A 12,838-nucleotide genomic window follows, 5' to 3' on the forward strand; every position below is an offset into this window, starting at 1 on the left:
ACCCGTATCTGACTCCCACCCTCCTCCAGAGGAGTCTGAAACCCTTCCGTGGCTCTTCCAGATCCTTTCCCATACGGAAACCAAGCAGTTGTGCTCCGGTTCCTCCAGAAGCCATCCAGGGCCGGATGGACCCTCGCACTGCTTGGGGACGAGGCTCTGCTCAGCTCGTCCTGGCGCGTGGCCTCTCGCCCTGTGGTCAGGGCAGGGACAGCGCAGCCTGGCTGCGGGCTTGCACGGTCCCTGCTGCAGAGATGCTCCTTGTCCAGCCATGAGGTTTGTTTTTTTTTTTTTTTTAAGCTATTCGTATGTATTTTAATAAACGCGGTTGTTACAGCCGGAGCCTTCCTGTTGCTCGCCTACCCCAGCCCCGTGCGAGGGCAGGGTCTGCAGAGGTGGGTTTGCTGGGGGCGACAGCATGTTTGGGGACGCGCGCGCGATGCTGCAGCCCGGTCCTTCCACCCAGCCGGGCTCTGGCCGCGGTCGCTGCTGCTCTCTTGCCTCCGATCCAGCCCCCAAAGGACACAGCGTGTTTGCCCACCCAGGAGGTGGGGTTTTACCCTGTCCCCCGAGCCGCTTTTGGGTGTCCGCCGTGGGAGCGACGCGCTCCCCTTCTCCGCGCTGCGCCGGGGCCACGGCGGCGCTCGCCCCACGCCACGGCGAACGCTGCCGCCGTTCCGGCGCTGGAAGAACGGCAATCCCGCATCTCCCACGCGCTGGGCATCCCGCGCCGCGTCCAGCAGCGGGTAGCAAAGTCTGTGCAGCTCCGGGGGGCTACGTGAGCAGGGCGTTCTCCTTACGGGTGGGGTTTTTTTTTTTTTTTCTTAAATAAGATGCTACTTGATTTTTTTTTTTTCTTTCGCTTTTTGTTTTCTTTCTCCCAAGCAGGATTTGTCGCAGCTACTGCCCTGCTGTCCCGGGCGCGCTCTGCACCCACGCGGGAACCGCAGGGCACCCTGTCCCCTGCTCACCCCAACCGCTACGAAGTGTATCTGGGATCCCAGTGCCCTTTCACTTCGGAAATGCTGCAAGCTACCACCACCACCATCCCGGTAAGCCCGTCCTCTGCCCCCAGCAAAGGACAACCCTGAGTCGAAGAGGATGCGGGCGCCGGGCGCTGCCGCTACAAGCGCCGGCCGCGCTGCGCCCGTCATTTCCTGGCGTTGGCGTAGTTGGCGCTGAACCAGGCACAGGTCTCCTTCACGGCTAGGGAGGAAGAGGAGAGGTCATCAGCGCCACGTCCTTCCCGCAGGGATGGGGACAGGGACGGGATGGCCAAGCCTACAACGCAGGCTGGACCTGAGTGACGTCCTTGAGGAGGTACGGAGGATTTCCTGGGGTTGTGCTCCATCAACTGGAGCAGCTTGGGCTCTGCTGGGGTGTCCCGAGGCGCTGGCAGGGCCACGCGCTCGCCTCCTCACCTTGTCCGAAGGGCGTGAACTGAAAGCCGGGCAGGTAGCGCCTCAATTTGCCGTTGCTGGCTGTCTTCTTGAACTGCCCATCCGACTTGGTTGCGTCAAACTGGCCACGGGAGGTGTTAAGGGAAATGAAAGGGGGAAACCAGGGATGTGACGGAGGCCAGGCAGCCAGGTCCCCGCAGGGACAGCGAGAGGGACGCTTGAGGTGGTGCTTTGGCCCGGGTCACTAGCGCAGCCTGGTCCCACGTCCGTTGGGCAGACGCCTCTGGGGTGACACCATCACCCAAAACACCGTAGCAGCCCCCGCTTGCGAGTGGTAAAGGATACAACGAGCTCTCCCTTGAAGTCCATGGCTTCCACGATCGTCTCCGCTGCCTCCCTGATTGAGACTTCGTCTTCTTCTCCAACTGCGGAGGAGGGCACGAGATGAGGCCATTGCTCCCGAGCACCAGCCCTCCGTGGCTCGCAGAAGGAGCCCGGGGCGGCTCGGTCTTACCTGACAAAATGATGGGCTCCACCTCCTCGTACTCCCGGAGGACCCAAAGGAAGAGCCGGGCCAGGTCCTGCAAAGGGGTAGATGGCTCCTAGTGGGGGGGCTGGCTGCTCTCCCTGACAGGTTCAGGAGATCACGATCTGCAGACCCCCACGCCACCCCCTGAAACAAGACAAGTCCTCCCCCTCTTCCAGCCTGGCCTCAAGACGCCAGGTCGCAGCCGGAGGATGCGCGTACCAAGGAGTAGATGAACTGTCTCCTGGGTTTTCCCGTGCCCCAGACGGTCAGAGCGGAGCCGGTCTCTGTGGGATGACGGAGAACGTGGCTGTGAGCATCAGAGCTGCATCCCCCCAAGCCCAGCTACCCCACAGGGTCCCGAGGCAGCAAACGGAGCAACAGGATCAGAGCGGGAGATAAGGAGAAAAACCAGACAGGGAGAAAACACCCCTCCAAACCAAAAAATAAAAAATAAAGCCATAAAAGCCCATCGTGTCCACCAGGCTCTGCCCTTGTTGAAGGAAGCCGCGCCACTCACGCTTGGCCAGGTACGCCTTGTGGATGAGCCCCGGCAGGACGTGGCCGTCCTCGATGTTGAAGTTGTCGTGAGGCCCGAAGACGTTGGTCGGGATGACGGCGGTGAAGCGGCAGCCGTGCTGCTCGAAGTACGCCCTGGGCAAGAGCACGGGGTGGGTGGGACGCCTGCTGGGTGGCACGTCCCGCCAGGCGCCCGGCACCGCGGCGACCTAAAGCGGCCGCGGCCACGTGCAGCAGCTGCTCCAGCCTGGCACAGAGCAACCCCTGTGACGTCCCCAGCGATCCCCGGGCTGTCCCACGCCTGCGCGAGCCGGCGGTGGCTGTTTCCAGCCCGATGGCCAGCTGAGAGCAGGGAGACACGCGAAGGTGCAGCCAGCGTGACAGCCACCTTGCTCCTGGACGGGAGCATCTCCAGCTGCTGAGCAAGGGTATCTCCCCAGCTTCTGCTTGACCCCAGAGAGCCCAGAAGGATTTCCCGTGGGATACAGGCTTGTTCACAGCCCTGTTGCACCGCCAGCGCGTCCCTTGCTCCAGGCCTCTCCCGCACCTATTCTGGATGTCGATCATCCTCTTGGCGTAGGAGTACCCGAAGTTGGAGCTGTGCGGTGGTCCGTTGTGAATCTGCAGACAGGAGAGCACAGACACCGAGCGTGAATTTAACCAGCTGTTGATTGTCCCAACGCAGCAACCGCAATTTGGGGGCCATGCGTCCTGGGAGCAGAGACTGGATGCGGTTTCAGACCCGGGGACCTGGTGCCTTTTTAACTCTGCAAGGCTTGGACAGGCCAAAGGTGCTGCTGCGTCAGGCTTTGCGCCGCAGCCATGAGGAGGCTGGATGAAGAAAGGGCAGCGATCAGAGACGCTATGGAGGGACCTGGCTGTGTCCCTGCGCACCAGGCAGTGACAGCCCCAGGTGGCACCGGGGGACGGAGCCGCTCACCATGGTCTCGTCGATGGGGTACGTCGTCTTGTCCGGGAAGATGCAGGTGGAGAGGCAGGAGACCACCTTCTGCGCTCGGCACTCGTAGGCCGAGTGCAGGACGTTGTCGTTGATGTGGATGTTCCTCCTCTGTCAGGGAGGGGAGAGGTTTGCCAGGGCAGCTTCTCCGCAGGGTCGCTGGGCTTTTCCGGCCAGCGCCGCTGCGGCGACCTGCCGGCGACGGGGGAAAACCAGAGCTGGTGCCGCGAAACCCCAGCGGCGGGTATTAACTCCACGCGGCTGCTCGTGAAACCCCGGCGGCTCCGGGAGTGGGGCAAGCCGATCCCCGCCGCGTCCCCTCCGCCAAGCTCGCTCCCGGACTGGGCACGCCGACGTCCGCGGGAAGGACCCGGACGCTGCCCCGTCCACCGGCTGCTCACCCAAAAATCCAGGTTGTAGCGGATGTTCTTGAAGAGGCCCCCGACCATGGCGGCCAGGTGGATGACGTGGGTGGGTTTGTGCTTCTCAAACAGGGCTTTGGTCTCCGCAGCGCTCCTGCGGGGAGCAGAGACACGGGGCTCGGCGGGACACGGCTCAAAGGGGCAGCCGAAACCCTAGGTGTGCATTCCCCCCCCCCCCCCACTTCCCTCCGTATTCAAGCAGGAGCGAAAGGAGCAGACCCCGGGGGCGAGGGGGGCGGTTTTCCAAGCCGAAACGCAACCGCCCGCGCAACGCCGACTCACGTTAAGTCGGCGTCTTTGGAGGAGGTGAAGATCCACTCCTCGTCCGGCCGGCCCTCTCCGTCAGCCACCACCTTCTCGATGGCTCTGCCCACCAAGCCGGTGCCACCCGTCACCAGGATGCGCTTGGGCTTCATTCCCCCGTTGCCTCCGTCGCCACCGCAAAACCTGCGTAGCCGGGACGGACGGAGGGCTAAGCCAGCGCCTGCGGGTGCTCCTGCCCCGGACCGCCGCCGCCGCTTTGGGGTGCTCAGCAGCCGGCACGGACACGGGGAGCCCAGCAGCTCCCGGCGCCTCCGCGGCTGCCCACAAGCATCATCCGGGCAGGAAAAGCCCGACCACGTTCGAAAGCGACGACCAACTAAATCCGCAAAGCGACGCCGAGGGCGGTAGCGAGGCCGGGCTCCCTTTCATCTCCCTTTTCCGAGCCCCCTCCCCTTCCCCGAGCCGGCAGCAGCGCTCCCGTCCCTGCCAGTGTCACCTGCGCTCTGCCCTTCTGGGTCAGCCAAGACTATTTAGAGATTCCCCAAAATTGCAAGCTTAGGAGGAAGGATTTTCCCCGGCTTTTACCTGCTTCTGCCCGCCGGCGAGAGCAAAACGGAAAATGAAAGTGGTGCGGGGCAGGGGCCCAGAGCAGCCCCGAATTGCGTTATTAAACGCGCCTGCTGCCCCGGGGGCCGCGGCGAAACGCTGCCCTCCTGCCACGCAGCGCCAGCCGGTGCTTCCCGGAGCGAAGGCGGAAGTGGGACCGGAGCCGGATGGCGAGGCCAAACCCACGACCAACCCCCCCCCCCGCGCCTGCCCCCTCCTCCCCGCTGCAGCAGGCTCCCCGGCCAGGGAACCGGGAGCTGTGCAGCGGTCCGCCGTGTTGGCCCTCCTCGCCGAGCATCCTCCTCTTCCTCCTCACCCCGCTTGCTTCCCCGGCCCGGGAGCCCCCGGAGGAGCGGGTGCCCGGGGGGCAGGATCAGCTCTGGACCCCGAATCCCATGCCTGCACCCCCACAGCTCCATCAGGGATCCCTCAATCCCAGGTGTCTGCTCCCCCAGCACCCCCAAACCCCAGGCATCTGCACCCCCCCAGGACCCTCAAACGTCAGGTATCTGCACCCCCCCTCCAGTTCCCCCAGCACCCCCAAACCCCAGGCATCTGCACCCCCCCAGGACCCTCAAACGTCAGGTATCTGCACCCCCCCCTCCAGTTCCCCCAGCACCCCCAAACCCCAGGCATCTGCACCTCCCCTGCCCCCTCAGCACCCCCAAATCCCAGCTGTCTGCACCCCCTCCTGTTCCCCCAGGACCCCCAAACCCCAGGCGTCTGCACCCCCCCCAGGACCCCTAAATCCCAAGTGTTTGCACCCCCCGCACTCCCTCAGGACCCCCAAACTCCAGGTGTCTGCACCCCCCTCCTGTTCCCCCAGCACCCCCAAACCCCAGGCATCTGCACCTCCCCTGTCCCCTCAGCACCCCCAAACCCCAAGCATCTGCACCCCCCAGCACCCCCAAACCCCAAGCATCTGCACCCCCCCGCTTCCCCAGCACCCGCAAACCCCAAGCATCTGCACCCCCCCCAAGACCCCCAAATCCCAGGCATCTGCACCCCCCTTCCCCCCTCAGCACCCCCAAACCCCAGACGTCTGCACCCCCCCGCTCCCCCACGACCCCCAAACCCCAGACGTCTGCACCCCCCCCAGCACCCCCAAACTCCAGGTGTCTGCACCCCCCCCGCTCCCCCAGCACCCCCAAATCCCAGATCTCTGCACTCCCCCCCCCCGCACCCCCCAAATCCTCTACCCCACGGGGCGGTGTGTCCCCCCCCCCCCCCCCAGCCCCGCTCCGCTCCCGGCCGGCGCGGCCCCGACCTGCCGCCGGTGCCGTCGGTGCGGAGCCGCTGGCGGCGGCGCTTCCTGCGGCCCCGCCGCCCCCGCCGCCGCCGCCGCCGCTCGGCTCCTCGGGAAATGGAGTCCGCGGCGCCTCCGCCGCCCGACGGACCCGCACCTGCCCCGCCACGGGGCCGGGGTTGGGGGGGGGGGGACACCGGCACCGCCGGGCGGTCCCGTTCCCCGGGCAGGGGGAGCGTGCGGCTTGGGCCGGGGGGGGGGGGAACCTCCGGGGCACAGCTCCAGATGTGCACAGCTGGGCAGATGTGCGGCAGGTGTGAGGAGCGGGGGGGGAGTGCGTTGGACGCCCGCACCCTCGCAGCCGGCGGATGCGCTCAGCCCGGCGTCCCCGCTAAGACGGGGGAGCCTGCGGGATGCCGCGTGGCACCGGGCGCGGGGTGGCCCGGGCAACCCCGGCGCGAAGCGGGGCCCAGCGGCCCTCCCGGAACCGAGGATGCTCTCGGGCCAGCCGAGCCAGCGCCAGGCAGTTGGGGCCAGGCCCACACGGGGCAGAGGGCTGCGCACATGGATCCCTGCACCCCGAAACGCCTCACGCCTGGCTCCCTCCCAGCTCCTGCTCCGCAGATGGGCCAAACAGTTTGGCAGCCCTTGCCGGAGCTCGGGCAGATTTACTGCCTGCGACGTGCGGAGCTGAGAGATGAAGGTGAGGAGAAGGAGGGGAACGGCCCAGCTCATAAATAACCCGTGACTCTGGAGCGTCCGATTTTGGAGGAGAGGTGTCCTCCATGCAGGCTGGGTGTGCCGGGATGCCACCATGCAGGTGCTGGGGTGCCCTGACACCCCGGAGCCTACCCTGTGCAGCCCTTAAAGGCTTTGGGAGATAACCCTGACCCTCAGCAGGTCTCTCCTCCAGGGTCCCAGTGTTTTCCTGGAAGAGGGTCACAGCCTGCCCTTCCCCTTTGCCTGGTCCGGACCCACTCCTAGGGCCTGCAGCGAGGCCCCGGGAGCCAGCTGGGAGCATAGCACGGGGCTCATCTCACCGCTGCGCGGCGTTGCACCAGGCCGGGCAGAACGAGCTGAGGACGAGAGCGAGCAGCACCCTACGTTTCGAGCCCTCCTTGTCCCAGGCTTTCCAGCAGGCACTGATCCAGGGGGAAGGAGGTGCACAGAGCCAACCCCCCCCCCCAGCCTCCATCCCCTCCTCACGGGCACAAGCGCCTGCCACACTCTTTAAAAAGGATTTCACTGAGGAAAGGCTTAATGACCTTTAATGCACTTAATCGGAGATTAAAAATGAGTGGGGCTTTCTGGTGGGTGGAGGAAACCCGCTGGCTTTTCTCTGGGAGCAAAGGCAGGGCCTTGTGCTGCTCTAAATTAAGATGTTAAAGGATGAGATTAAGGGAGGCCTGGCCAGGAATTCCCCCTTCTCCACCCAAAGAGACATCGTGTCCCCCTTGTTGAGGAGTAATAGGATGTTATGGCTTTTCTCTCTTTTTTTCCCTCCTCCTTTCTCCTGGGTAAGACCTGGAAGAGAAACATGCTCTATTATTTTGGGAAAGTCTTAGAAAAAGCAGTTTTCCCAAGGGCCCTCCCTCAGGAAAAACCTCCTTTGGGGGTCTCCTGTTGATGAGGAGGACCCCAGCAGTGCCCTGTCCCTGGAACAACCCAGCTGGGTCCTACTGAGGTGGGCACAGGCGAGACAGCATGGTGCAGGGACTGACCTCCTGGAGCTTGTCACCATCTCCCATCCCATCACTGGGGCAGGAGAAGCAACATGGATCCCAGCTGGGACCAAATAAATGCTCTTGTGATTCTTCACATCTCTGAGGCCTTGCTGGTGCTTGTGCAGCATGATGTAAGGCAGGATGTGGTGTAGCGCCAGTGCAGTGCCATATTGGTGCTGGCTGGTCTTAGCAGTTGATTTGGGAGAGCTGGAATCAGAAGGTCCCACATGGGACTGTAAATGGGTGTCATCTATCCTCTCCCACCTGCCATTTGCTATCCTCTCGTTTCCTCCCTGAAATGCACCCCCATTTCTGCAGTTTGTCCAGCACTCCGTGTCCAGGGGACATCAACCCCTCCTGCTCACTGCAAAGTGACGTTTGGCAGCAAATTGGATTGACCACTCCTTGCTGCACATAAATACTCAGCCCAGAAGCACTCTGCTCCATCAGGCACAGAGGAGCTTGGCTTGCACTGCCTGGAGGGCCCAGCCTTGGAAAGGTCACCAGCGCCAGCAAATATCCCCAGCAGCGGTGCCACTTGGATTGAATCCAGGGCTCCCTGAAGTGCTGAGTGGCTTCTGGTGGCACTGAGAATTAAAATGCTGAGTGTGCAAGATGGGCAGCCCACGCCGAAGCACTTGCAACCAGAGATTGCTCTGGGGAAACGCCGGCATCACCAAACTTCTTGCCGAGGCAGAAACTGGAAGCTGGAAGGAAAAGAAATATTTCTTTCGAGATTTCCGTTCCTACGGTGAAAATAAAAGCAACGCCATTTCTGAGTGATGGAGCAGAGACCACAGAGGCCTTTGCAAACAGCTCAGGTGCAATGCAGGAGAAATGGGTCATTTCCCTCTGCCCCGTATATCGAAGATATTTCAACTTGTGCTGGGCGTTGTGTGGCTGGCTGGATCCCATGGAGGCACCTGGCCTCTCCACCTGCTGAGTGAGTCCCAATATGTCCCCACAGCCGCAGCCCCAGGGGCCCCGCCGTTCAAGGCGGACGCTGCCGTGGTTGCGTCCCAGCCCCACAGGGCAGCCTTGGTGAACCTGGGGCTACGGAGGCTCCATGTCCTCTGCGAACAGGGATTTCCAGGGGAAGAAGCTCCAAGTGGTCGCACTGTCTGTGAACAGCAGTGTCCCTCTTTAGAGCAGGAGGTTTGGGGATTAGCCCCTCGCTGTTTTCCCCTTGACACACGATGCACTGGCTGATTTTACGCATACAGCCAGGGATGAAGCATCGAGGAGTGAAGCTGCCAGGTAATCCCTTGTTTTCCCCGCAAGCAGCGGCACTGCTTCCCTCTTCCACGAGACGCCGAGGCATGGCAGGAAGAAATCTCATTTCAATGTTTCCTGCGTGCCCCCTTCCACCTGCCCCGTCCCCAAGCAGGGGGATGAATTGTGACCTCCAGGTGCATCCAGGCTTCCAGCTCACTGCAGCCTGTGCCCCAGCTTGGATAAGCCTCCCCCCTGGCTGAACCCCAATGCGTAGCCACCCGTCCCCATCCAACCTGCTACCCTTAACCTGAAATGACTGTAGAGCTGAGCCGGCCGGGAAGTCGGCTGCCAGGGAGGACCTGGGGTCAGGCTGGCCAAACGAGGGAAATGCAAAAGGCCAAAGGAGATCTTCCAGGTGTCTGTGGCAGGATAACAGCTTCCTGCTGTGTCCTGGGTGCCTCGGAGACTAATCGTGGGTAGGTCCGGTTTCCACCGAGGAATTGCTGGGCCAAGTACTTGGGAGACCATGCAGCCAGAGCTGGAGCCAGGCGCCCTGTAATCACAGCCTGGGCTGGACTGCAGAGCTGCCTGGGCAGGCTGTCGCCTTCCTGGTGCGGCAGCAGCTGAATAACCATAATGCTGCATTTAAATATGGGTGATTCTGGAGCCAATTACCAAAACAGCATTAGGACACGAGGGAAGATCACAGGGAGAGGTGTAAACCTGCAGTGACTGTATGGGATGGGGCAGGACTCTCTCATTACTGAAATATAATCCAGGCTTTCGATATATTCCAGCAAGATCTTTCTTTTGAGTTAAGGATCAAAGCCTGGAGTAGACCCATTAGCTCAAGAAGACAGACCTCCTGTGTAATACGAACCAGAGTACTCGTCAGTGCCTTGCACTCAGCTTAGTAACCAGGCTGGATAAAGCTCTACCCAGAAGAGCTGCTTGGCCAGATCCAGACACAGCCCAAGACAGAGAACTGCCGCTTCGTTTGGCGTTTTGTTTCCACGATGAAGCTTCTTTGTGGGTGACCTATTTCTCTCTGGAACTGGTCTGGTTTCAGTTCCAGCCCTGGTCCTTGCTCTGCCCTTCTCCATTTCTCCCAGGAAAATGGGGTGGATGGATATGAGCTGCTCAGACGTGGCCACTCCAGCGTGGAAGCCGGCTAGTGATGTCGCGTGGCTGCAGCCAAGCTCAGGTGAGACACACTAGCTCTAAGCGTTGCTCTCCTTGCATTTTGGTTTTGGGGCTCCTTGTCGGACCTTTATACCCTCCGAGGTAGAGAGCACATTGGCAGCAAGTCCCTTTCCAGGTCCTATCATGCAGTACAGCCTTTGTCTCTCTCTGTGCATAATTTCAGCTGGTTGAAGTGTGTTTTATCCCAACCAGACCAGCTTCTACCAGTTTCCATGGGATTAGATCACAGTTTGCTCCCCACCAGTGTGCAGCTCCTGGCGGGGTTGGGCGATTGGCACAGGAACAGGAGCACAGGCCACGGCTTTTCCCAGACACCCTTGTTCATGCCAGTGGTGTGACATTTCCTAGCATATAAAATATGAGCCAGTAATACTTCAAATGCAAAATTTCTGACTTGGGTTGGGAAAGAAATAAATCTGACTCCTTGCAGACACCCAGCTCATCGGACGCAACAACGTCCCTGCAGCCATCGCTCTGCATTTGCCCTGCCGAGTCAATGCTCTTGAAGGAGGGAGACAAGGGAATGGGCAACGCATGGCTGCAAGCTGTGACTTCTCAGCGACAGGTTTGGGGGCTCCGAGAGCAGGGTCCTGGCTGGGTTGCTGTGAGTTGCAGGAAGTCAAGTGCTGGGAGAGGTGCCATCTGCTTCACCTGCAGCTCTGAGGGGGTACCTTCAAGCAGGTCCCTTCTACTGCACGCTGTGGCTCAAAATGCCGAATCCTCCCTGCTCCCTGACCCCATGAGCAGATGCAGTTTGTCGGCAAAATCCAGCAGGCAGCAGAAAGATGAGTGTCCAGTGAGGGAAGAGGCTGCGGCCCAGGAGTCACGTTCATGGGGCCATTGCCTCTGGGACAAGCCGCTTGTTATAGGATTTGCCTTGAGTTTTGGCTTTCAGCACCTGCCGTCCCGCTCTGTGGAGTGATACATCTGCATGTGCACAGGCTGGCGGTGGGGGCCTATCCCCAGGGCGCAGCCTAAAGCCTGGTATGGGATCTCCTAAGGATGACATGCAGAGAAGGTGAGCTGGGCAGGGAACAACGAGGTGGATCTGGGCCCTGGCTCCCCCAGGGGATGCTGGCAGAAGGTGGAGGCAAGGCAGGGATGTGCTGGTCCATCCATGCAGCAAGGAAGTGGAGGGGTCTGGGCTGAGGGAGATGGAGGTATTAGCCTCCCCGTCTAGTGCTCCCAGAAGGTGTCTGAGCTGACTGTGTCCAAAGATAGCGGCTCCGGAGCAAGTCTGGGCTCAGACATCCTCTGAAGCGTGAGGCAGGCATCCTGCTGGGGCTGACTGCTCGGGCCTTCACAGGGCTGCAGAGAGTAACATCTGCATCGCAAAAATGCAAAATCTGCATTTCAGTCCAGCAGCTGAACTGGCTGAATTCCCGAGGTGGGTGAACAATTATCTCTCATAAACTCAGGCATTATTTAGCTTTGTCTTATATTGATTAGACATTACTTTAAGATGAACTGAAATAAGCCCCTTGAGGCCAACAAAGTGCCTAGGGGTGGGGTGGGGGGAGGCGAATGCAATATTTACACTGAATCACTGGATGAAAAGACCAAACAAATCCAAACCCATTCCCCATATCCTGGCCTGGCTCCAAGGCAGGTGATGTTTGGTTTTAATTTCAGGGAAGGTCTTTGTTCCTAGGTAAAAGCTTCGTCTATGAAACGAGCCTGACTCAGGCTGTGTGCAGGGCTCTCCGGCACTCTGGACTCCAGCTGCTCTGGAGACGTTCTCTTAATCTGCTTTTGATGAATATTTCAGTGCTGCCAATAGCCCTGGAGACTGCAAGCTTCTGTCTCGCTCCAGAGCTCACCTGTTTCGCAGAAGCCTTCCTGCATAACAGGAATTACAGATAGCAAAAAATGATAAAAATACAAAAAAAAAAAAGGAAAAGAAAAAGAAAAGAAAGAATCAGCAGCTTGGGTAATGGACACTTCAGGGGGCCTGTGGCTGTACTGAGTGTCCAGAGACCTGGGTTCGAGCACCTGACCGGTGGGCCTTTCTCTTGCAGGAGTGTGGTGGCACAGCCTGCGTGGGGGCTGCTTTCCCACTCGCCACAGTACCATGTGGGACACGTCCGAGGAGACCCCCGCCCCGGGCCCTGGCACAGAGGTGGGAGGGTGGCACAAGGGGACATGATGCCCCATAGCAGCCCCATCCTCTCTGCGGGGCCGGGTCCCAGCCCTGTTCCTGCACCGAGTCCCAGCGCCCCACGTAGTGGCTCAGGGACTCGGTAGCTGAGGGATGATGGCTCAGGAGCCCCCTGTGTGAATGGCCCAGGGACCTCACAATGAGGGGGGACAGTGACACAGGGACCTGCATGGGTGACCCAGGGATCTCACAGCAAGGGGGATGACAGTGACACAAGGACCCATGTGGATGGTCCAGGGGCCTCTCAGCGAGGAAGGACGGCGGCAAGACTCCATGTGAGTGGCCCAAGGACCTTGCAGCAGGGGGGACAGTGACACAGGGACGCCACATGGGTGTCCCAAGGACCTGGCAGCAAGGAGGGACGGTGACAGGACCCCACGTGGGCGGCCCAGGGACCCCGCAGTGATGGGGGACAGCGACACGGGGATCCCACGTGGGTGGCCTGGGGACCTTGCACCACGGGGGACGGTGACATTGGACGGGCCCTGCTGATGGGTCGGCCGCACCCAGCGTGACAGCAGTTCAGTTTGGGGAGTATTTTTGGCTGTTGGCAATTTTTTTTTCAGCAGCGTTTTCTATCCCCCACTCTTTTTTGGGGCA

General features: G+C 60.9%; 1 protein-coding gene across 2 annotated transcripts; it reads right to left on the reverse strand.

Moving 5' to 3' along the window:
* Nucleotides 1-294: 294 nt before the first annotated feature.
* On the reverse strand, nucleotides 295-6,032 carry GFUS (GDP-L-fucose synthase). 2 transcript variants are annotated; one of them, XM_068933526.1, is made up of 11 exons: nucleotides 5,960-6,032; nucleotides 4,105-4,269; nucleotides 3,802-3,916; nucleotides 3,383-3,511; nucleotides 2,990-3,063; nucleotides 2,444-2,577; nucleotides 2,146-2,210; nucleotides 1,912-1,978; nucleotides 1,743-1,822; nucleotides 1,419-1,518; nucleotides 295-1,203 (listed from the first exon to the last, which is right to left on the reverse strand). In XM_068933526.1, exons 2-11 carry the CDS (start codon nucleotides 4,236-4,238, stop codon nucleotides 1,148-1,150), a joined length of 954 nt encoding a protein of 317 aa, XP_068789627.1. In that variant the 5' UTR covers nucleotides 4,239-4,269; nucleotides 5,960-6,032; the 3' UTR covers nucleotides 295-1,147. The 2 variants fall into 2 exon arrangements, with proteins under 2 accessions (XP_068789627.1, XP_068789626.1); XM_068933525.1 differs by lacking the exon at nucleotides 5,960-6,032 and adding an exon at nucleotides 4,672-4,885.
* Between the last annotated feature and the right edge of the window lie 6,806 nt (nucleotides 6,033-12,838).

Source organism: Struthio camelus, chromosome 2 (genome assembly GCF_040807025.1).
Source record: "Struthio camelus isolate bStrCam1 chromosome 2, bStrCam1.hap1, whole genome shotgun sequence".
In the NCBI taxonomy this organism is placed as follows: domain Eukaryota; kingdom Metazoa; phylum Chordata; class Aves; order Struthioniformes; family Struthionidae; genus Struthio; species Struthio camelus.